The sequence below is a fragment of the Semicossyphus pulcher genome, unplaced genomic scaffold, assembly GCF_022749685.1.
Source record: "Semicossyphus pulcher isolate SPU_LCO1_2020_fin unplaced genomic scaffold, fSemPul1.0.p SCAF_9, whole genome shotgun sequence".
Lineage (NCBI taxonomy): Eukaryota > Metazoa > Chordata > Actinopteri > Labriformes > Labridae > Semicossyphus > Semicossyphus pulcher.
Window position 1 is genome coordinate 13,846,084 of NW_027211770.1, and position 26,682 is coordinate 13,872,765.

Below are 26,682 nucleotides of genomic sequence, written 5' to 3' on the forward strand. Positions count from 1 at the left end.
AAGGCTTTTCATCGTACCAACACTAAAACAGAATGAATCAGAACAAGGCAGAGTATAATCAGAGTCATGTCAAATCAAATGTCCTATAACCGGCAGCATTGAGGCTTTTTTTTATTTTATCTCTGTGCATGATGTTTAATCTGACCAGGAGTATGTTCAGTGTGGCTTATTAAATGTAAAATGTAAGGATTGTAAAAATCTACCCAAATTTAACAATAAAGAAACAAATATATAGAAAGAAGACAAAATGGTCCATTAAAATTAAACATAACAGACCATCCCCTCCCACTTTAACAGACTAAACACCGTCTCAAGCAGCAGAGATCTGAAAAGTAGATCCTAGTCGAAGTATGCAGATGAAGACATGTAAAAGGCAAGGTCATGTACGTGCCAGCCCCGGCCTTGGTGTGGTTCTCACACAGCCCTGGGCTCGCTGAGGCCAACACATCAGGATGCCTGAACTCGGTTACACTCTCTTTACCTCCCTCCCCTGTCTGTGTCTATTTTCCCTCTCAGTCGGTCAGTCTGTCTCTCCCTCTCTGCCTATTTTTGTGTCTGTGTGTACCCCCAAATGTAGGCTAATGCCCTACAGAACTGACAGATTAAATGCCAATCCCTGGGTTGTACCGAAACCAGCCCCAGGCAGCAAGCTGTGAGTGTGTGTGTGTGTGTGTGTTTGTGTCTGCTGGACTGGGTGAACACAGACATAAAACAACTGCCCTTAGTAAACAACTCTAAAGGTCACTGCAGATTTCAGATTGTTTATACCTCGCTGTCATGTCCTAACGAAAAGGAAACATTTCTGGCCTTAATGTCAGTCACTTTCGGTGTGTCAGTTCATTTAAAGCAACATGCTGTGAGGCCAAAATAAACAGCTCTGTGCATTATAAGCTCTGTAAAAAGAAAACACAGCACTTGAACACAAAGCAATGTAAGTCCTTGAATATTTCTTGGAAGAACAAACTAGGCTCATATTTATGTGCTTGTGTGGGAGCGCAGTGTCCCTGGTTTTCTGAGGTCAGTCTACAATCCATCATTAAGGGAGCCGCTCAGGTTTTGTCATTCGAAAGATTTGTCTTTTTTGAAATTGCAGCACAAATTCTCTGGAACCTCGGTTTTAAATGCTCTCAGACACAGGTTGAAAAAGTAGGACTGTGGTAAAAACATATGTAAATTGTGTTTCTGGCTGGATTTTTTATTTTAATGATTTTATTTGCCAAGCATGACCTTTGCCTCCGGTAAATGTGTGGTCAGAAATCAATGACATAAAATCACTTGCCCAACGTCAGTGGACATCTTTCCAATCAACAGATGCAGCCATGGGCTATAATGCATATTCAACACCTGTAACTCCGCTGTGAGTATATGGACTTAAATTGGAATATACAATATGGACCTGAATGCTCAACTTTTCTGAGTCATTTTAATTAATAAATTAATATTACAGATCTCAAAACTTCTCTTTTGGCAAAAAAACCAGACAAAATATAAAATGAAACTAGTTTAAATGTAATTTTAATTAACCTTTAATGGAAATAATATAATCATAACTCACAGTGCATTAGAAAAATCACATTGAACACTTTACAATGACTGACTCTGAATTTACAGACAGACTCATTCTCATTGTATGGTTAGGTAGGCCTATAAGCTCTATGTAAATAAGTTAACTTAAAGGGCCAGTTCGCTGATTTTCAACTTCAGTGCTATCATGCTATAATGGGGAGATAATGTCATTATGGTAGAAAAAAATGCAATCTCTCTCTGTGCCTTTGGAGGACGCTATCCGCTTCTCCAACAGGCCCTGGAAAACCTCCGCCAGACTACGTAAAACACATCATCTGGTGGAGGCCAGGGAGCTCGCTAAACTACACTTCCTTAATCTAGGACGCCCGCCTCCGATGTCATGTCTCGTTCAAAATCATCAGGTTTGAAATACTGCAGACCTGAAGATTTTTTAGATGATCCACTAGTGTTCTCATCGTATATCGGATTCTGTACCGCTCTGAGCCATTGCCTGCAGCGATCAATGTCCTTGACTGGAAAATGGTAGAATTTCTCTCCAGCGTCTCTCCCTGGGCCGTTCCTTTCGGAGGGAGAGGCGCAATGCACGCTGGGTGTTGTAGGAATGTAGAATGGGCGAAACCACAAGCTGTTTGTACAACTTTCTCCACAGCTCTGGCGCCAATTCCAAATATCATTGCTTCTATCGATTACAGAGAACACCAGCTTTGACTGACAGTGGCTTTTTCCAGGGAGAATTGCTCCTTTAAGGTTTCCTGTGTTCTTTAGCCGGATGCGATCTACAATTAATGGCTCTAAATTTGACAACTTTTGCCAAGCCAACACTGAGCCAACAATAGCCCGTCCTGTAGCCAGAAGCCATAATATACATTCACCATCCAGCCTACACATACATATTGTAAACACACAATATAAGCACAGCACATACATTTTGGACTCCCTCCAAGAGTTCATTCTGTGTGTTGTTTGTCCCTTTTCAATTAACATAAACGATTTTTCTTTCTTGTGGGTTGGTTCATGAATATCAAAATTATATTCAAATGAATGTAAATATAATGTGGGAATTGGCGTTTTTTGAAAACAGGAGTACAGAACTCCGAGTTGGGTTTTAATTCGTTAAGCATACATTCCCTTGATCATACAAATTACTAGAGACAGCCAAATGGAGAAATCCAACACACACACACACACACAAATATACCCACAAACACAGAGCGGTTTAATTACATGCTGTTGAGCAACTGTTTCTTTAATGCATGCCGCGTTCATTGATTTGAGGGGTCTCTGACATTGAATTACACTATAGATTTAGGCATTTCAAACGCACACACAGACACACCCAAATATCCATACTAATTGACTTCTTAGCATTCAGAAGCTGCTCCATTAGCGGTTTGTGCTCCTGAGTGAGCTCCTGAGGTAGAAGTCTTGCTGAAGGAGTGAGCAGCAGGGCAGAGTGCGCAATCACTCTAAAAAAAAAAAAAAACAAGCTCCTGGGGATCCCATCTCCCACACATGTTCACTCACCCCCCGCACGCTCAACTAAATGATACGAGGCAGCTTCGATTCAAAATGCTGACGGCAACAGTTCGGAGAAGCCGTACAATACCACAGAAAGGAATTATAAAGAAAACAAAGTAATGTGCTTGGCTTTGATATCATCTTAATAATCATAGAATACATTAAGAAAATGAAACTTCAACATGGCCAAAGTGTCCTCGAGTAAGAGGTAAATGGATGGGCTCACATACCCTAAACATATGCCAAACTCATGTGTGTAAGTTCTTGGTGCACATTGACACACACATTCTCCCACAGGCTGCCTGGGCATCCATCCACCTGAAAACCCCCCCCATACACACACTGAAACACACAAATGCAGCTCCTGATCCCACACACTTGGCATGGATGCCAACCGAGCCCCAGTTCTCCAGAAGTAATAAACCGTCTTTTCACATTGTCCCTCCAAACCATGATAGAAGACTGCTGAAAGCCCCCGTGCTTCCATTTTAAACCCCTCAACTCATTTACTAGGACACCGATCGTTACTTCTGTGACCATGCGCGTGTTTGTGTGTGTTTTAGTGTGTCTGCTGATCGTACATAATGTCCCACATGCCGCAGCCATGGGGGACAATTTGTTTTACACACTTATGTACACACGCATACATCAGTGAAATGGGACAGAATGACACAATGGACTACAGGGTGGTTTAACATGCACAGGACCTGACTTCATTCTGTAAGCTAAGCTAAGACAACTGTAAAAAACTGCCTTAACTACTGCACAGACTGATACCTTCACTGATCGTTTCAAAAGGGTTTTTTTTAAAAGGAAAATTAATCAATTAACCCATCATGCACAGGTTAGCATTAACACAAACTGTTATTTCACAAGGTTCTTTCATTTCCTTTGCTTCAGGGTGGTCTGGCCAGTCTCCTTTAACTTGGAGCTGTGACAAAGCGCTACAGCCTGGCTAATAACAGTCTCTTTTTTTCTGCTGAGAAATGTCCTCAGAACAGCAGGCTGAGCCCCACAGCGGAGCACAGCTTTTTAGTGAACATGCCGTGCAATGGCCTCCAACTACCTCTCCGAATAGAGGAGTCAGAGAGGTGAGGCATACACGCGTACACATTAGCAGCCGGCATTCAAGGTTATTCATTATTACCCATGAAAGCCATATCCAATACACAAACAAACCTCTACTCTTTTATGTGGTTAGGAGGCAATAACACAGGAAAATAAGCTGCACAGCTTACAACAGCCTCATCAAGAATATCATACTGATACCAATTCAGACAAATCATTAACTATGAGGGTATACAAAGTGCTCTCGTATATATTTCCAGACGGTTTATGTGTATGTGAGTATTTACCTTTTAATGTTTTGTGTGCTTGTTTTTTGCATGATAACAGTAAGTGTTTTCTACACTGCATGTTTAACTTCTAATGTTAACTTTTAATACATTTTTTTCATCTAAGGAGAGGGCTGCGTCCTATATACCGATGTGACCAGTCCCAGCATAAAATGCAATGAGAAGTATGTTATTGTGTTACGGTGTTTTACCCAGACGATGGCGCTATAATCTAGCTAAAGTTGTCGGTTGTTAAGTGGTAACGTCACACCTCCGTTTCCAGGTCCAAGCGGCTACAACGTCTCCTATATGCCACAGTGCTGTTTTGTGTTTTCCTCGCTGTTTTAAAGTCGAGCTGAAACGGCATTTCGAGTGTATCTAGCTTCCATACCGTGACATATTTCTGAGTGAAACAGGACGTGCACGCAGGACATATCGTTGGAGGGATTTGATTTGATCGTTGAGAAGTGGGCGTAGACAGACGTTCTCCAAAGCGCAGTAGCTAGCTAACTGACTGAACGTTCTTGGTGCTCTGCGGCTAAATGTTGCAGATTGATTGGTTGAAATTGTTTGGTGCTAGCCTACGTAAGCACACAGGATTTTTTTTTTAAGGAAGAAAAAATGATCGGATTTTGATATAAGGATACGAAGAAATGGATTTTCTGTATTTTTTTGGCCTATATTGTCAAATAGATGCACAAAATTACCGGGGATGTGATCTAAAAGGATTAAAATGACATTTTTCATTTCACCTCGACTTTAAGCGAGGAAAATTTGATTGTCACTAACGAACAAGCACCGTCAAGATCGCCATTGCAGCCACCGCCTTCACAACAATCAACGTTCCGGTAGGCTGCCAGCTATCGCTAGCTACAGCACCAGTAGCTATAGCAGGATTTCAAACTCAGCATGGTGAAAACAGATGGTAGGCTGTAATTTGTGTGTTTTGAATGTGTTTAAAATGAAAATAAATTGAAATAGTTTTGAAATAAATTATATAATATATAACTGTAACTATACACATTTTTATTAATAAATAGCTATAGAAAACCTTTTTCCTCTCTGGGATATCCCCAAAAACAGACTGTGACTTATATTCCAGATTTTACGGTACTCATCAACCTTCTGCTGCTGAACATAATTTACATAGTGCATATGGTTTATCTTTACTATCTTTTAAAAATGTAAAAGTAGTACTGAAGAAATCCGTTCACATTTTAAGGACCACCAAAATGGCCCCGGCCTGTGCCAGTCTGTGTGTGTGTGTGTGTGTGTGTGTGAATTATGTGTGTGTGTTTGTGGTACCAGGAGGTGCAGGCATAACGGGCAGCGTGTGACTGAGCGCGAGGCAGCCGTGTGCCTTCCGCCTCCTCTCATTTTTTCACTCTGTCGATCATATTGAAGAGATGCCAAAGAAAAAAGAAAACTTAAGTGGGCATTTGGATTCCCTCTGATCACGTACACCCCTCATTTTGTGTCTCCATCATGCAAGCAGCAAGTGATGAAAGAAAGTTTTCATTCCTTCTGCCTGTGCGTATGTGCGCGTGTGTCCCTCCCAGTGAATAGAGCATTAATTGCATTAGCATTACAGCTGGGTGATTTCCAGTCGAAGAAAAACTCTGGCATCAACAAGGAAGACATTTGCTAAGTCTTGAAGTGTGTTATTATTTTGTGCATTTCAATTTTTTTACATAAAAATTGGCATGACAGACAGAGTGAAAGAGAAAGCAAGCATGAGGAGACGGCTGAGGCAGAAAGACAGGAAGATTGCACTGATCAGGTTGGCCAAGTGAAATTGTTCACCCAATCAAAATTCAATGTTGGCTTTTGATGAGTTTCTCATTCTGATTATTCATACATCAAAAATGTAAAATGTGACAGATAATAAATTGCTGCTTCTTGCATTTAGTCTAAAATGCAATTCATCTGCAAAAGCCAACCAACTAAAAAGCCTGTAATTTGTCCTTTCACACACGTCAGGCAACTGTCGTCTTGGGGTTCTGAGGTTAGTGAGGCGGGAGGGTTTTTAAGGTGACCAGATGTACACAAAACTATTTAGAGTGGTGTGCAGGCAACCACAGGATCTTTTCTCTGCTTGGCCAGAGTTAGGAACATTCAGAGCTCTGTGCAGTCTCCCCTCAAATACTCTGTATAAACAGTGTACATCTGTAATGATTTCTCTATAAAATGTCAAATAACATGTAAGGCAATCATAATTTCCCAGAGCCAAACGTGATAAATGATGTTACCAGTTGTCCATAGCCCATAAAAATATCTATTAACTGTCTATTTAAGATTGAAAAGCAGGAATCAGTTAATGTCTAGCCTTTTTTTGTTTTAAAAGTTATTCACTTTCTGTCTGATGGTGTATTATTTAATCTTGAATTAAAGACATTCTTTTACTGCAGGGATCTTTTGGAGGCGTATAATATTGCAATGCTTATTAGTTATAAAAACAAATGGAATCAGCATTGAGCCATTTGTAAATATGATAGGTATACATTTATATATATATAAATATTTAATATTGTATGTATTAAAAAGAGTTTGGTTGCAGAGTTTAATTCTGATTACTGATAAGATGATATCTACATAAGCCATTAATGCTGAACTCAAGCAGCCTTAGCCAGCGCAGGAGTGTGTTCACATGAGGTTCCTCTGATGACCCCTAGAGACACGCTCCAGTGGATTATCTGGGTTTTCAATGACTCTAATGGACATATCTAAAATATTGCAGGAAATCGGGGAGCTGGTTTGGCTCAGTCGGTAGAGCAGGCGCCCCATATACAGAGGCTACATTCCTCAACGCACTGATCGCAGGTTCGACTTCGATCTGCCGATCATTTGGCCATTCTCTACTCCGCACATTTCCTGTCTCTATTCAGCTGTCCTATCTAATAAAAGGCAAAAAGCCAGAAAAAATATCTTTAAAAAAAATAAATTGCAGGAAATTAAAGTCATTTGTTTTTAACTCTTACGGGGCTGGGTGTTTAAAAATGAATTTTCTAATGGTGGATACATTAACAGTTCATCACTCAAAGCTATCACTCTTATTTGATGGCATCTATTTTTAGCCCACAGTGCTTTAAGATTCAGAGTTCTGAGTTTAAGGTTGTTTTGAGGTAAAGTACTCTTCAACAGCCAAGGTCCTGACTTTTACACACAGTCACCCAGTGACTCAGTCTCTTGTTCTCTCTCATTAGCACAAAAAGAACACACCCTCCAGGTGTGCGTGCCCCTGATAATAGAAATTAATCAAAATGCAAAACAGTTTCTATCCTAATTTCTCTGTTTATGCAAATGTGTGTGTGTGTCTTTCTCTCGTCTCTCTCTCACTCTCTTTCTTTGTGTGTGAGTAGGCGGACACTGAGATAGGGCAACAACCTGAAAAGGTGTAGCACACACGGTGATGCATGATTAAACTTTTTTGTGTTGCAAAATCTACAAGTAAGCATGAACATAAAAATACTATTTTTATATCCAAGGACCCACAATAAGGAACTTTTTTTGTCTTTACTTGTTGATGGGTACGATATATGTATTTTGGCAGTCTTATCTAAATGTTTACAGACAACAGTTTTAACGTCTGCCTGATTTACTGTGTCTCAGACTAACATGGAACCTTCTCAGACACTTCAGATAATCCCGTCAGGACTAGTTTGATAAGATGCTGGTAGCCAACATAATATATGGTATGCCAGAAGGGACTGAATAAGGCTTTTTAATGTCATCCAATTCCAGTGTGGGTATTGTGTGTTTGTTATTACTTGATTGAGTTTCTGAAGTGGTCCTCTGCAGGGTTTTTCACGGTACAGCTGTTGAGCACCCACAGGTCTGCTTCTGTTGGATCATCTATGGAAAGAGAGAAAGTTTATTTATTTTTATAGAACAAAAAAAAAAGTAAAATTGGATCTAACCAACACATAAGAACAAAACAAATATTTATCAGGATTCAACAAGGAAAAGAGAATACTAAAAAAAGCAGAGCAGCTTCCTTTGTATCTGCAGCATGCAGTGGGTCAGCATGCACACAAAAAAAAAAGAATGATCATACATGTATTAACTAGTAATATGTGTTTGTTTGCAGGTGTCCCTGGCTTCACAGCAGATAATCAAGAAAGGTAGCTAGGTCTCTGTGTGCCAGGTGGACAGGAGAGTAGATTTCATCTGCTCTGGTTGCCTTTAATTGAGTAAAATTAAGCCAAGTGGATTTCAGTTTTTGTTGTTATTTGAACAGTTTGGAACTTTTTTCATGCCTCCGATTTCTTTGAGTTTTGGTTTATTTGAATTTAACTCCTATGCACAAGCTGGGGCGCTGGATTAGCTCAGTCGTCAGAGCAGGCATCCCATATACAGAGGCAAGTTCTCGCTGCATTGGCCCCTGACTCGACTGGTGCATGTCATTCCCACTCACACTTCCCCATGTTTTCTGTCTTTCTTCAGATGTTCTATCGTATCAATCTGCTTTCTAAATAAAGCACGTTCATTATAGAGGCATATGTTAAATCATTTACTTCCTCGAGTTGCTCCAGCTTTGCCTAGTAAATTGCAAAAGAAGTTTCCTGAGTAAGCACAACAATAAACTTCTAACACTTATGTTTATATAACTCATAAATAGTATAAAACCTGAAGAGGCAGACTAACAAATTCATTTAAACATAATGTTTAATGGACATACACACACACACACACACTCAGAGTTGTGTGTTGCTCCTTGTGATGTTAAGCTCGGCTGCTGCTCAAGACGATGGTGGCAGGCTTTGCATGGCAGTGCCAGGAGACACACATGGACACACATACTCGAGGGGATATGGCACAGCAGTGGTCGGGAGCTTGAAGCTTGCTCCTTTACGCCACATTGAACCAGATATTTCACTTAGAATCCACTTTCCTGCCGCAGTCAAGCATACACACACCCCACTCACTGTATTTCCTGCATTCCTAATGTGATACACACCAGCGGTAGTTTTCTGTAACACACACAGCAGGTCCCAGGATGCAGAGAAAGGGGGGGTAACTAACCACTCCACACCTTGCCAAAAGTAAACCCTCCTCCTCAATCCCTCACTCACGTATACCGTTTTTTTCTGCTGCGTCACCGTCTGACGTCACAAACGCGGCGGAGACAGTGTTAATAAAACGTGAAGATGTTACAGTGGTTTGGTCTTTATTGTATCTATTAATCATTCAGTCTGTGAATGAAACTCGACGCCGAAAAATCAGAAACGATTTTTTGAGCGCTGCTTGGACGGAGAAGAGAGGAATTTGTAGCTGAGATGACAAGGAGTCGCAGAGGTTACTGACGGAGCATAGCATCATGCCAGAAAGGGGGCGGGGATTAGTGTGTCGACACGGGTTTTGTGTTCCCATCAATGCCAATCGGAGCCGATGCGATAAGTACCCGGGTCTACTGCAGAGTCATGTGACCCGGGTCTGAATGCCGATTGTAACCTTTCCCACTAAGCAAAAAAAGCCGGGTGTTAGCGGGTCTTTTGACCAGTGGGAAAGCAGCTAAACACACACACACACACACACACACACACACACACACACAGACAGACACACATACACATAGGTATAATATCAGGGTATCTCAAAGATTCAACAGTTTGAATTTAAACCTTTACAATGCCATGTTGCCAAAAGTTACAAAAAAAGACTAATAAGGACAAAACTTTGACATAGAAGTTATCTAATCTAATTGTATAAGAACACATAGCAGTGTGGGCCTTCAGGTGTGATAGATGATTGTATCAAACAGGAAGCAACGCTTAGTGAGGTCTCATAAAAACATGGGACAGCTGCATGTTTTGTTAAAGCTTCAAAATAACGTGAGTCACACTGGTAGGACATGAATCATGTGTTTGGTTTGCTTTTTTGGACCTTTGCGTGCTGTCACGAATGACCATTTCCGTTGGGACAGGAGTATAAAAAAAGATCAAAACTAATGAGTAATCCTACAACTGCAAAACAATGAAGTGTAAGTATTCGTGACTTGAGAAACGCAAAGAGAGGAGTTCAGCTGGCAAATGCTGCCCATTATGCACCTTTATTTTTCAAGGCAAACAACACACACACACACACACACAGGACTAGTGGGAGTGGTCTCAGCTGTGTGGTTGCTGTCTCCACTCTGTCCCGAGGGGGGCTTTCCAGACCGACAATAACAAGCTCTCCATCAATTTAACACACACACACACACGTGCATGCACAGAGACACACACGCACGCACACACACACACACAACACTGATAAAAACATCTGCAAAACAATCCTATCACAGAGTCAGCACTAACCAGCACACAGATAAAGCCAAACAAACAGCAAACAGTAAAACTAAAACAGGCTGCAGTAAAAAAATGAATGGATGTTTTAGTTTTAAAAAGTTTCCGAATCAGATCAAATTTCATGGGAACCAGGTCAAGTATGACATTAGCAAAGCAACTGACTATTATTTATGTAGAACTTAACTAATATAGTCTGAACAATGTTAGTAATGAAGAAGGGACCGAGCTGTTCTTTCATTATCACATCAGACACAGACAATCTGTCTTTGTTTTTAATGTCTTGTACTTCTTTTTAGTTGTTTAACTAAAGAATGACCTTCATAATTGATCAGTGCTTTCATCACTGTATTAAATCAATACTGCTCCTCCTCTGTAATTTAGGGCTGCACGCACCTTTTCTGTACTTGCTCATGGTGCGTGTTGTACAGCAGCTGTTTTTCACATGACTTTTAAATCTTTGTTTTTTTTAATCACTGAAGCGAGGCAGCCATGGACTGTGTCCAGATGCCCAAACTAAGGACTAATTTTCCGGTATTTGTAGCTTTAAACCTCTCGGCCCCCTTCAGTCCGGGAAGTGGCAACAGCAGCAGCTGTTCTTGATTCAGCATTGCATCCGCATAACAGATTCACACTGCAGGACCACAGTAACAAGTACATCAGCCCGTCCCTGTTAAGTGGCAAAAAAGCTGACATGGTCAAACTACAGCAGCAAAAAAACAAAGAAGATGCCCGACAGTTCACACTGTTGGCAAATGCATGGCCCTTAAAGAACTATTTTTGCGGCGGGATGTATAAAGTAGGGCTGTGTAGTAGCAAGAATCTGATGATAAACATCCCAGTGCAGGTGTTACTATTCAATGTATTGCCGTAATGAAAGCAAGGCAAAACATGGCAGACTTTATGACTCTGCCGGTTTCATAGGCGTGTGTTGTTTATGTTTATGCTAGCAATATGTGTTACTTCTTACAATCTTAGGTGTCAGGGGAAGAGTCAAATAGCTGAAGACAGAAATACAACACTGGGATCTAGCGTTTAGGGGTTTAAATATGAAACACAAAATTAACCACTGCCACAAATCTCTAAACATCTCTCAAATCTCTGTCTCTAAAAATACAGTGTTTACATGCAGTATCACAATAACACAATACTCAGGTGTATTAATATTTTTTTCAGCCATGCTATGAGGTATGTCTATCCCCCTTGTTATACTTGCTAATTGAATTGCTGTTAGCTGTGCTTATTTCCCTTTGCAAGGTCATAAGATCCAAGTAGCGCCAAAAACCAAACATGATTGAATGTCAAAGTAGTGATCTGTTGTAAGCTACAAAAAATGTGCTTCTCGTTACTCACACTGAATTTAAGATTAACCGTTGCAACGGTTCTGTAAACTGAAAGTTAATGTGTTGCCAAAGTTGAGTCTCAATAACTGCCAGTGAAGAATCCTCCGTTGAGCCGTTTGTTTGAGGTGTCTGATATGGTCCAGCTGCAGCACTTTGCCTCCACGAATGTAGACATTCCTGGAAATATCATTCAGATTGTAAAATATAGACATGTATTGCAATTGCTAAGCTTGTGAATTTGTGGGTTTTCTAGTACATCAGAAATTGCAACAGACTCGACATGGGCCTGATCACAGAACCATTGCAGCTCAAAGTGCAGCTCAAAGTAAACCCATAAGGTCACAGTTTTTAATGAACTCTGCTCTGACATCACCAGATATTTGAGATATTTCAGTCATGTCAAAAAACATTTACTCTGATGACTAATTTTGGGAAACCACAAGCCATGTCTAATGAAGCATTACAGAAACTTCAAACCAAGGTGAATTAGAAGCCGAGTAGGGGCTGACATTGATGGGTCCAAACTGACAAAAGAAATCAAACATCTCTACAGTTGCCACCACAATTTACAGCCCGGAGACACTCTTATTACTCCATGAAAGTGAGTTTAAGTAGTAATACCTGCAGTGAAAATGGCAGTGACACTCCCAATGACAGCTTCTTCAGGGAAGCAAACGTTATTCAATTTGAAACTTGACAAGCCATAGCTGCGATCAAGCATGAAAAAATGCATTGTCCTGGCTGTCATCTGAAGCAACCAAACTTGATCCCAATGGTCGCTGCAAAACATTTGTAGAAGCCAGGTATGCAAAGGTTGATATGTAAAGATAATAATGTGTAAAGTAGTCATGAATCAACTCTTGCACATGGAGGTAGAGTTAATTAAAATGCCTTAAAATATGAAATAAAGAGGTTAAATGCTCTCACAGTGACTTTTTCAAACATTTGTGTTGTCAAAGATTGCTATGGATGAGTTGATCTTTATCTGTAAGCACAGCTAAGAGGAGGAAGTAAAAACTGGATTTTTTATTTCATGAGAAACTATGATGAATTTCACAAACAGTCACATGACCTGCCTTTACTAACTGATCATTCATTGTGATATTAACATTCACAACTGTCAGACGTATTCCTTAACTCTGCAACGGAAAACTCAGGGCAACAGACAACACTGTGTCGACAGTCTGTAGTAGATTCACTTTATGGAAATTGTTAAGTTATTAATTCATGAGCCTCAACATCTGTGTTTTTCTGTTCATCCCCCCATCAGTGTCTGAAAGCAGCCTAGGGTAACCTTAAATGACTCAGCATTTAGGTGTACATAAATTCACCCCACACTAAAAAATGCTGCTATTGGGAAATCTCTGGAAAGCTAGATTTGCATAAGATTTGCATAGGTATGGAGGTGCAGCCAATGGCAGGGGATGGGATTTGGTTATTTTTGCATGCCGTGGCCATGGGCAAGTATTTGAGAGGTTGTAAGTACAGAATGTGCACAAAAAACTGTTGACTAATCTTTTATCTGATGGGGGAAAGGCCCAGAGGGTAAGACAAGCATCCTGGTATTTGTGTGAGTGTGGGTGTGTGTATCCGTGTGTGTGAGAGGGTAAATGTTGTGTGTGTGTTGCAAAATGAGTGTGTTAAACCTCGATTAAACCTGCAAACTTCATGGAATGAAGAAGTGAGAACATTCCTGCATAAAGATCAGTTTGAAAAAAAAAAAAAAACTTAGGATGATGTGCATTCGTCTTAATACGGTATGCAACAAATACACAGATGTACATGAGGTAAAAAAAGATAGAAGAGAGCCATGTATGGAAAAGCAAAGTACCGTAACATTCGGATGCGCATGTTTAATACTTTTTTTTTCCATCTAAAAAGTGGGCTGCATTCTATTTACCGGTGTGACCAATATACCAGCATAAAATGCAGAGAGATATTTTACCCAGACGATGGCGCTATCCGGTTATTAAGTGGAGACATCACATCTCCGCATTAAACTGTTTCTGGTCCAAGTCGCTACAACGTCTCCTATTTACAATATGCAGCAGTGCTGTTTTCCTCTCTGTATGAGTTTTAAGCGAGGAAAACTAACTTGATTGTTGCTAACGCTTCGTCACGGACATGCACCGTCATGATCGCCATTGCAGCCTCAATCAACTTTACCGTAGACTGCCAGCTAACGCTAGCTACAGCGCGGGTAGCTAGCCGGACCGCAAACACGACATGGTGAAAACAGATGGAAGGCTGTAATTTGTGTGTTTTGAATGCGTTTTAAATTCAAATAAATGTACATAGTGTTGAAATAACTTAACATGTTTTTATTAATAAATAGTTATAAAAAACATTTGTCCCTCTGTGTTAGCCTCAAAAACAGACTGATATTCCAGATTTTACGGTAATTGTTTATACTACCTCCTTTAACTGCCTGAGTTTAATTCACATACTATGAATTGATTATTAGGACCCAGAATAGATTATTTCACCAGCTCCCCTAATGTGTGATCAATTACTTTAATAGTACTAGTTTGACACTACTGTGAGACAGTACGCATTTTATAAAGATATTTGTTTGTGATTTTTATGTTTAATTTTACAATGATTTGTAGCTATAGCGACAGAAAATTGGAGTTACCTTCCCACCTGAAAATATCCCCCTCTCTGATACAAACCAATAACACTGAATCTGCAGCCACAGATGAAAAGCCTGTTTTATATTTTATCCAATAAGATGAATACTTGATTTGAACACAGCAGCTGAAACCCAAATGAATTGTTTTGTGTGTTTGTGAGTTTTTCCAATGAGGAATATAAGGAATTCCACCACTATCACACAGTCCCCACTATACACAATAGGAGATGACCTCTGCATGTGCATCTACACTGTATGTCTCAGTTTCTTTGAATGTGTGTGTGTGTGTGTGTGTGTGTGTGTATGGAGATGAAGCTCAGCACATTCTTTTCGCACATTCCCACCGACTGACCCAAATGACTCAATCTAATCAATGAGATTATTCCTGTGTGTCCTGTGTGAGTTTTTTAGCGCGTGTTTGTGTGATATTCACCCTAAAGTCACCCCGCAAAATTATACAAGAGACACTGTGATATTGGAGAGGCAACACCTGGGGTCAGTGTGTGTGAATGTGACTGAGTGTACGGATACACAAGGTCATGCATAACACATTTCAATCACACTACTCCCTATGGAGATGAGGAGAAAGGGGTTATGGGAGCAGGTGCACCAAATAAGTGTGGATGGAAAGATGGACAAAAGAAAGGAAAGTGACAGCGAGGATCAGATGGTTGCTAGTGAATATGAAAAGAAAGGAAGCAAAAAGGATTAAAGGAAAAGGTAGGACGGACAGACATGGAAGAGGGTCATCCAGAGAGAGACGAAGGAGGAGAGAGACGCGAGTTGAAGTGGAGGCAGGTGATAGTCAAAACCCAAATGGGATTTAAGGATGACCAACTATGTGAGCATAAAGGGGGAACAGAGCCAGAGCAACAAAACGAGATGCGAAATGAGGACTGAAGGGAACAACAGAGAGCTGTGGAGATGAAAGAGGAAAGCACATGGAGTGAAAAGAGGGACATAAAGAGGGAGGACAGGAAGATATCTGCTGGAGAGAGAAGTGGTTGAGTGTATTAGTGCGTCCCCTGCTCTGATCAAAAACAATCATTTGTCTCATAAACATGTGTCAGCTAACATCAGAGCACATGCCCGGCCCGTGTGCGCACCTTGGAAATCATGAACATTTCGTTTCATAAACACTATAAAATTATGTATTCTGCTGTATTTGCAGATTGCGTCTGTGCGTCCGATGTACCCACAGGTGTGCGCAGCCCCCCGCAGAGAAACAGAGATGAGGCTCAGCTGCAGGGTCAGAGGCAGAGGAAAACACACAAACAATAACAGGCAGGGTGGGGAATAAAATAATCTCCCTCCTCTCCTGTGTATCAAATTTATGCAGATGTGCCAATTTACAGATGAAAACTGTAAAATATATATTTAACTCTGTTGTTTACTGTAAATAGACAAACAACCTTTCACAGTTAAGTGATAAAGAAAGCAAATAATGAATCCTGTCCTACTGACTTTAGTTTACCGTTACTAAATGTACCAACAGATATTTGTATATAAAAGTGACACACTGAAGGCTGTCGCTGCAGCACAGCAGCACGCATGGAACAAAGTGCCGCCTGTGAACAGGATTACATACAATACAACACATAACATGAAGCTTATCAAGCTAATCTGGAGAGTCTTTGTGTCATTTTACTTAATTCCTTATTTTAAAAGGCTTTAACAAAGGCTCTGGAAGGAGGTAATATCTTTATAATGTTGGTCTAAATATCAGTGATTTTGAACTTGCAAGTCAAGGTTTACACTCTTGACTTGCACTTACAAGGAAGTGGCATCAAGTGTGTGTGGTCAAGGTAAAGGCGCCATGCTTAGGACTGTTTTATACCTGAACAATTACATTTCTCCTTGTCCATCCTGACACGAAACCACAGAAGAACACTTTCAAGAATAAGAACGCTTTCACGTAAGAGGAAGAAGTCAAGGTGCAGTAGCCTGCACGGACAAAGCCAGCAAGAATTAAAGAAACTTCCTTTTTTTTAAGAGCATTGATGCTTAAAAATGGGACGATGGTGTATTTTGTTGTGAGGAGTTTTTAAAATTAATTCTGAATACTCTATTATGAGCTACAAAAGCAAACCAGACCATCAGCGACAAGATTGGTTATTGCTATATAGTTATTTTTAATGCCTGAAACTGCTGTCGGGGGGTAGGTGTCAGACAAAGCGATTAACTGCACGCTGCCTTTGTTTACATTTGTCAGGGCAATAATTTAGAGTGAGAGATACATGTGACTGTTAAAGAACGCAGGATGAGATTTTTTGTTAAAATCACCACTAAAGCATGTACAGGACAAAATCAGCAGAGAGATAAGAGGTCTGACTTTGTCCACAGGGGGCGCCAAAATCAACACAAACACACAGTTCCTCACAGGAGCTTTAACTGGCATGTGTGTGCAAAATAAAAAAAACAACATGGGTGGGTACAGCATATGAAAGTGGTCTAATGTTTGGTCAAGGGTTGGTTCTGTCATCTCACAAAACAGGTCAGTCTCCACAAGCTAGCTGGGGCCTTTCTGTGTGAAGTTTGCATGTTCTCCCTTCATCTACAAGAGCTTCCTCCCCCAGTCTGAAGGCATGCAGGTTGGATAAGGGACGCTAGATTACCCAGAAGTGTAAATGTAAGTGTACATGTAAGTGTAAATGGGTGTTTTTCAATACGTGTTAGACTGGTGACCTGTAAAGGGCGTCATCCAGAGGAGCTCCAGACCCTTGAGACAGCACAAGATTATTGGATTAAAATAAAAGATGAATGCTCTTCTCGGGTTTTATACAGCACTGGGATGTAGAAATGAGGAGGGGGAATGAAGATATGAGTCACACACAATTAAAAAGCTGGTCTATTTTGTTTGAATAGTTTGATAACACATAAAGAGCAAATGTGAGACATACCACAGATTATTATCTTTGTTATGAGACACGAACTCACTGAGGATGCAAACGTCACAAAATTAGATAAAGTCATGAGACGGTATCACATGAAATCGATGGCCAGAGGCAGTGATATGATAGTAAACACTACAATCTGTAGAATGGATGCAAATGCAGATCCAGCCCATGAAAAAAACGACACAAAAAGGAACCCTACGATTGTGCTTTTATACCAATAAAGCCTTTTGTGGACATTTTTTCTATAGTTAAAATACAGTCTCTCATGGACAGTTTTAAAGCACACAGGCACAGTAATATTTAGGGATCTAAATTTCACCAAGGAACAGAATTTATTTTAAAAATTAATGAAATAAGTTTCCAAATACATAAACTGAATGGAGTAAAATATCGTTCCACACTTGTCTCAAATAACACTATTTTACTGGACACACTGGAGAGTAAAACATGTAGGTCACAGACACGGTAGGAGGTGAGAAGAGCTGGATGAGATGTATTCAGGGACGTTATCTCCTATCAGCATGCACATACATGATATTTTACCAAAACATCCTGAAACTACCATCATTCTTTTAACTCCAGCTTTTCTCTTTAATCTGTCCCCTTCCCCTTTTCATTTTCCCTACATTACCCAAGCTCCACTGTCCCATCCTTTCTCCTGTCTCATTAAACCACCACATACTACAACCACTCACTTTTTGTCATTTGCAAACCCAAAGTCAACTCAGCGCCTTCTCTTCTTACCAATTTTTTCAGTTAGTTACCAAACCTCTTATGACTTTTACTGCACCGCAAAGAAATAATATTAACCTCAGAGGTTTCTCCCAGATCATTTGTTCTCTCTTAGTCTCAAAATACTTTTTTTTATCAGCTGAGGACACTGTACTTTTAAATGGAAAATTACAGGGTACAATTACTGCCAAGGATCTTATTGGCAGATAACGACTGATTAAGATTTATCTGTAGAAATTTGAATTAGAGAGACACAAGGAAGACGTGGTTTGAAAATTATGTAACAAACACAAAAGGACTATTTAAATATATGTTTTTTTTGTAAGTGAAAATAAGCTTTATCTGAAGCAATCAACAAGTCCCAAGTCCCGTAATGTATCCATTTGATTTGCAGAAAAACACAGACAACTATTGGCTTGACTATTTAATTTACCAAGAACAGCAAATGTGTGTTTTACAGTCAGACCTATCCACAATTATAACTCCCTATGACATTCAAAAAAGTCACTTATTACATAATCTTAATTTGGCAGGGACTTCTGGAAAGGCAAGTGTTGGGGTTTCCGTCTGTACTACGCTTGTAGTCCGAGTATAATTTGCCAATCACATATCGGCAGGCGTGGATGTGGAGAACATAATGCGATGTAATGCCATCCCAGCTCCCATCAGCATCATCTGAAGATTGAGCTTCTTATTAATCTCTAAACAGACATCTGCATCAAGTTCAGCAAACAACCTGCTCTAGATCTACCATTTAACTTGAGATGAACTCCCCTGACACTGTGTCACGAAAGCCATTCAGCATTCAGATTTCCCGACTTCCTCGAATGCATCAGATCGATCCGACCTCCGTTCAACAAACGAGCATTTTAAAAGTAATTTTCTTCTCCTCTTGAGGACAGACCTGACAAAGCTTCAATTTCACTTCTTACAAATCTGCATCATGATGTTGAAATTTCCGCAAATTTAAAACCCGTTAAAGTTAATCACAAGAAAGAGGTTTCTCTTTCTGTAACAATGCAGTATGTGGAAAAGGAAGTCTTGACCGGACGTCAATTATCGTTTACCACCCGGCATGTTCACCGGTGATCCCAGAGGCTAGATCCGAGATTGCTTATTACAAGGAAATTCCTGTATGTCATACATCCACTTTGACTTCACCACTACAATAGAGCCATATGTAAGAAACTATTCCATAAATATCAGGTGAGTTTACAAAGGCTTACATTAGCACACTCCTTCGAGTAATAGGCACTGTGATCTAAATAATTAAAGACTTTTGTGTTGACATGATTGCAATCTAAAATGAAACTGCAATCTTCCTTCCGAGCTCTATGGAGCCCCCATGGTGATTACTGTGCAAACAGATTTGTTTCCTCCCTGCCAGGAGAGTACTTTGCATTTTGAGTTCTCACTGATTATAAAGCATCCTGCTTGGGATTTTCAGGCAGTTCAGGGAAGTTCACTGCAGTCAGATCTTGTATATTTATGTAGGAAAAAGAGCTCTGGAGACACTCTGCTTTCCAAGAACCATAAACCTTTCATACAGGCTCCTTTAATTCTCTCTCTCGATGATAGATATATATCATATGTATCCCCCCTTTTACTGCTATCGCTGAAGCTACAGTATCATATTTTCCATTTCAGCCAGACCTACTTAACAAGTTTCCAAACTCTCTCAGACATTCCCTTGCCAACTATACATACACCTTGTAAGTTATGTGGGTCCCTTGTGGGGACTTCCATGTAGAGTTAAGCAGACTGTATTTAACTGTACAGAGGAGCAAGGCTACAAAACACAAAGGAAACTTTTGTTGATACTTGCTGTCTATTCAGTACACTGGTTCTCAATCAAATTGGGATAAAAATTTCCCAAACTTTTTGGCTCCCCTCTCTCCGAGTCCATTCAGTCATTTCCCCAGACGTAAACTAAACAAAGTATCTGAGCGATTGAGATGTGCAGACTTTCCAGACCGGAGAAAAAAAGATCACTGTGTCTCTGATTTCCCTCTGGTCTTCAGACCCGGTAGATGATATATGAGGGCAAAAGGCAGAGACGTCTGGGTGTGTATATGTATCTGTGTGTGTGTGTGCAGTGTGTGAGCGAGAGAGAAGAGAGGCAGACAGCAGCCCTAGGGGTCAATATGATGCTCCTGGTGCTTCACACACACAGACCACACCATGACCCACTTTCCATCCCATCCCACACACACCACCGCACACTCCGACGTGCACAAATCCATGCACGCACACACGCTTACACTTCCCTGACTTGTTATTTCTGTCTTCTACCCTCCATCCATTCCACCCTCCATCTCAAACACATCGTCCCTCCTCCACTGCCCCCATCTCTCATCTTACACACACACACAAAAACACACAGGACATGATGACCTTGGGAAACACAGTAGGGATGGTTTATAGGGGTAAGCACACTGGGGCAAAGGGGTGGCTTTGGGGTGAATGGACACACTTGACTGAGCTAACAAGGCCTGTATGGCCTTACTGGCTGATTGGCTGACTGGACAGCTGGATGCCAGGCTGGCCGACTGGCTGGCTGGGTGGACAGGTGGACTGGAAGGCAGGGAGGGGCAGTGACCCGCTCACTAGGGATGTGCATCACAATCAAGTCACAGAGTAAGACCTCAAGGCCTGTCAGGAAAGTGAGATTCGCTGGGAGATACCCAGCCGAATTCCTTGCAGTCATGTCGGACAGACAATGATAAAGATTACGCTCCGTCTCAAAGTATCGAAATGCAGGATTTTGTTGCATCTAGTAATAAGTAGCCACAGAGGCTGATGGTGCACTCGTTACATGGTGTTCAGGTATACACTGATACAAACGCGTTAAATTTCTTGCCAGTTTCCCCAATTGTCGTTTTGCATCTTTTTTAGACGATTTCAATACTTAGACGACAGATGCTAAAGCAGGGTTGTAGCCAGGGTTTCCATTATCCGGTAATGAATGAATTGAAGTCCGACATATTAAAATCCACCGGTCATAATGTCCGGTGAAAATACATGTTCATCAAAAACAATATCACTTTATTTTATTTTAACTCCGCCCCTTCAGCGCTTCAGGAATATGCTAAACCAGCCAGCCGAACCATTATTGGGCATTTTGGCAAAATAATTACCTGCCAGGACGCGTCAGCAGCCACAGCCCCTCATTGATGCCACAAGCGCACGAGATGCCAGCGCTGTAATGATGGCTATGGAGGCTTCAATTTCTCCACAAAATTATTGTAGGGACAATTCAGTCATTTCCCTACCCAATTCTACATCCTGGATATAGCCTGTCTATCATGTCTATTTGACCGTAATTTCACCAATTTGTCTGCAACAATGAAAGCTTCCGGGACACATGGACCGGAACAGAGTTTGTTTCACGGAAACCCTGGTTGTAGCACAGAGTGGGAAGACTCCACTTCCAACAAGAGTAAAGAGAGTTAACCCAGAGCCATGTAAAGAGGCAGTTGACAGACAAGACAATGGTGTAAGATGTCACAGACATTGAGTGTCATCAGCTATTATCTTTTCGTTTAAAATGTCTAGAGTAACCCTCAACACCGTTGAATTAATGACAGCATCTAAACAATAAAAGTGCAATCTGAGACTTTATTACACCCAACAAAGTCCTTATCATGATGAGTCACAAAGGGCACTAAAACTGCCCCAAATGTAACAGCTTCACTCACGCATGTGCACTAACACACATCCATATTCCCAAAGCATGTGTGTGAGAGTGGGTGTGAGAGGTGTGACAAGCTGGGCATGTCTGATTGGGACAACAAGACAGATTCCCAGCTGACAACATTACAGCCTAAAAGGTTCCCTCTCCTCTGGGAGTGCGTCAGTGTTTGTGTGTACGTGTGTGGGCGAGTGTGTCGGTACATCTGTGTGTATCTCGTGCGTGCATCTGTGGGCTTGCCTCACTGACGTGGCAAATCGTGAATGGGCCTTGGAGGACTTACGAGCTTCACCTCCAATCACATTTTACAAGTGAGCACTTGCACAGGCACACGGTCACACACACACACACACACACACACACACACACACACACACACACACACACTCACGCACACACTCACAGAGGGGCCTTGGGGTTTTGGCGGTTGGTCTATCCGCCTAGCAGGGTGAGCAACCACTCAGCCGTGGATGATAATGCAATCAACTGTCATTAGAGGGATGCTGGCTGGCTACACACACACACACACACACACACACACAGATGCTTCCCACAATACACTAACCTGTCAGTCAAAAGTGAATAAATGCACACATTTATATAGAAGGTAGAGCAGGCCATAAATTACTGGAAAGTGTTGGACTATAGGTCGTCAGACAAAGCTAGTCATTTGAAGATCAGACGTTTGGTTGTGGGAAGTTGTGATGGGTATTTTTTTTAGCTATTTCACATTTAAAAGATTAATAGGATTCATTAAAAAATAAACAAAATGGAAAATTAAAACCGGCACTAGTTGCAGCTTTCAACACAATTCACGTAAACACCCAGTTACAAAAAATGCATGTGAGCATACAGTACACAAACAACCAAAACACTACTCAAAACAACATCTTGTATCTTTAGCTGCAGTTAATCTTCTGATGCAACAACAGAGCAATACCAGTATAAAACTGGATGTCTCAGTGACCCAGTATTGCTACATGTTTGCAACCACAGTACTCTTTCCCTCCGTCCTGTTCCCGCTCCTTCTGCTGTTTTTTTTTTTTTCTGTAGACATACAGGTACAGTTTGGAAGGTCAGGTTAAGACCTGAGGTTATGCACCTGTGTTGGCTGGGCACAGGATGTTGAAGAGGATACTACATCTTTCTCAGATTTAACAGCATTGCTACAAACTTATTTTCTGTTTAAACTTTGTCCAAGGAAAAATAATGATTATAAACTAACTAAACCAAAAGAAATAATAAGGACGCTTAAAGACTTTAGAGCACCCAACAACAGGAATAAACCAGCCTTATGCTATTTAATACATCTAGTCAATTGCTTTGTTATATAAAGAGACAGGTTTGGTTAAAGCACAAAACCCAGCTAATAAGAAACGTTTTCCAATAGTTGCTTTGTGATTTGAGGTTTGCCCTTCCATTTTCAGTGCTTTAGAGGCCACTGAAATGCTCGTATTGAAGAGAAGAAAATGTTCAAAGAGCTGGTAGGAGAATGCTGGCATACAAACACAGTTAACTGAGGATAACGGTGGGTTAAAGATTTCAGCAGAAAAGTAGAGACATGAAAATCAGCTTTAACTTTTAAATGAGATTCCTTGTATACAAGCTTTTTCATACCACTATGATTAATTACAGTGAGGCTATTCTTATTAACAATCTTTTTTTCCCTGTTACTAATGCACTGATCTGACTGCAGACACAGCAGACGTGTTTGGCAGCACCTGCACTGATCTGCAATACTGCCATACAAAAAGTAGTCCTCATTATATTGCGCTGTATTTAAACTTGTCAAGTCTAGACAGTCTTTTTAAACGATTAGTTTCTAGAAGTCGAAAACGCCAACTTAATACGGATATAAGCCCAAAAAAAGAGAGAGGGATCTAACTCTAAGCTGTCATTTCTTACAGGTCTTTCTTTTCTCTCGTCTGCCTCTCATATAAACGCTCACCAAATACACCAGACTGCCGTCCTGTCGGACTCACTGGGGGCCTTGACGGCATCGTCCCCAACTATCAGCTTAGTGAAGTGGTAGACATTCACAAAAAAATTGTTCCATGTGAATCATCTACTGTGTCTTCTCAGAAACAGATACTGCAGCGTCTGTGAGAGTATTGCTGTGTGTACTAAGAAGCGAGTAGGGTATGCCAAGTTAGGCACAGCAGGGGTCCACCATAGCACTCACGCCAACAGTTTGACAACATCTTGGGAACATCTATTCACTTGGGATGTCTCATGTCCTTAACTCCGAGTCCATTACTGTTGTAGTGGCAGAGTCAGTCTGGCATATAAAGCAGAGCGAAAAGGATATGGATGGTGGGCAGAGAGGAAGTAAAGAAATCCAGAGAAACTGAGAAACATCGATCAGAAGAGGAGACGCAAAGATCTAAAAGACAGAGATTCAGAGATGGAGGTAGGGAGTTGGCAGGGTTTAGAAAACAAAAGTAATGGACGAACATTGGAGACGATTTATAAAAGATGAAGAGAAAAAGACTGGAAGAACAGAATAACGAGGGTGAGCAGAGGATAGACCTAGCATTAGAAGAAGAAGTTGGGCTATCTCAGTGAAAAATAGCAGGCAAGCTCAGCGGAAAGTGGAGCAGGAATGATGAATGCTGTGAGGCCAGCCAACCGCTAATTTAGATGGCAGAAGTTAGCTTCTACAGGGCAGGAGGCTGGAGTCAATCTGTCTCTCTTACATCTGATCACAGAGACACAGTGGGCGCACCTGGTTCCAGACGGGGCCCCTCTCTCACACTAAAATAGTGGAAACAACTCATGAACTGGCTACATAAACAGCCAATTATCTGTCTACACTGAACACTGAGGCACATTTTTCTGATGTAACGGTGTTTATAATCTACTAGAAATAGTTAATATACTGTAAAGAGAGTGGCAGTATTGTAATTAAATGGGGTAGAAGATGTTTGACGTGTGCGTGTGAACTGCAAGAATAAGTACATTGTGAGCTATTTAGTTCAAAGCAATCACCGCTGCAGATAAGAGGGCTTAAAGGGCACATATGGGAAGAAAACTGACAACAGAGGAAAGTAATGATAAACATCTGGCAGTGGATTCACTGTGATTTTAAATGTGCATTAAGGGTGATTTATGGAGGTGCGTACATGCCGGGGATGGAAACCAGGCCTAAATAGATTTTCGCCATTACACGTCTCACCTTGCATAGATAGAATGATTTGAAGCCTCAGGTTCAGGCAGTAATTGGGGCCAATCACTAGTCTGCAGCTCAGACAGAAAACCATTATGATCATCGGTGCAGGCATGAAAAGATATTTCACACAGAGAGAGAGGGATTATTAGAGTCAAGGGCACAGAAGTCAGTGCGTCTGGGAGAAAGAAGGGTCTGGAAGGTTGCTGACAGACAGAGTAATATACCAGTGATTTCACTTTTACCACACACCTCAGAGTGAAACATGGCAGACTCTTTCACTTTCTAGATGGAGGCCAGTGTAATTGGCTTCTCATTATCAACCTGATTTGACTGTCCACATATGAGGTTAGCATTAGGTCTGATCGGGGAAAGAGGAAAGTCAGAACTGACACAGTCCTGCTAACAGACCAACTATAAGTTAATCACATAGTTTAGCTCTTCTGTCCTAGGAGAACAGTATTTGGCCTTATCCAGGTTTCTGTAGCAGGTACTATGCTGAGCAGAAGAAACTGTCTATAACAATGTAGGAAGAAAACCAAATAATGTACACCACAAGTTTTTTTAATCATTATTTCTTTTGGTATTTTGCCTTTTTATAGTGCAGTGAAGAGCGGCAGGAAATATGGGGAAGAGAGGGTTAACATGCATCAAAGTGCCGAGGTCGGAGTCAAACCAGCGGCCCATTCATCGAGCACTATGCCTCTGTATATGGGGTGCCTGCTCTACTGACTGAGCTAAACCAGCGCCCCTCACCACGGTTGTTTTCTGAAGTTTTATACATTGTTTATGCCCATCTTGTCATCTTTGTCTCTGACTGGCCACTAAGGCTGCACAATAAATCACATGTTCATCACACTTGCAATATGAACATGCACAATAATCACATCACAAATGACTGTCTGAAATGCAACAAATAAAAAAAATGCGTATTGATCATGTACTCAAACGAAGCATGCAAACATCTGACCATTTGATGGGCTATGCATTCACAACCTTTGGTACCAGCTAGCTGTCAGCTACCCTCAGATCAGTCAATTTGACGGAAACTGCAAGGTTAGCGAGCGCAATTACGGAGGAAGAAGAGAAAAGAAAGCAAGACCTTGTGGGGAAAAACAACAGCACTTGTGCTACTTGGATTAAGAAGACAACATGTTATAAACATAGGTACTATGTTAAACCTGCCTAACAACAGTAAGAGATAGGAGTGGAAGTTATGGCTAATATAAAAAATATTGGTTTATCTCTTGCACGTCACATAGTCATCGAAATATGGACAAATTATATTGCAGATTGCAGATTGTCCTTATATTGTGCAGATGTGGCCACAACACTTCTTTAAAAGGGGGGTATTATGCTGATTTCAAGCTCCATATTTCACTCTGTGATACCTGTGGAGTAGTTCAGCATAATTTACAACTACTAATTTTTCTCACACTGGTGCTCTGCGCAGGCCCTCATACAGCCACGGCCTTAAACGACTGGGTCAGCTCTGTCCCTTTAAGAAACCTACAAGCCCAATTTATTCTGATTGGCTGCACTTTGTGATGTCACAAAG

At 40.9% G+C, this 26,682-nt stretch overlaps 1 protein-coding gene across 1 annotated transcript in view; it reads right to left on the minus strand.

Moving 5' to 3' along the window:
* Positions 1–26,682, minus strand: part of cdkal1 (CDK5 regulatory subunit associated protein 1-like 1) — a 255,705-nt gene that overhangs the window by 202,167 nt on the left and 26,856 nt on the right. The window contains exon 4 of the mRNA XM_069656482.1: positions 8,147–8,231. Coding sequence (XP_069512583.1) covers positions 8,147–8,231 — 85 coding nt within the window. The remainder of the gene's footprint in view (positions 1–8,146; positions 8,232–26,682) is intronic.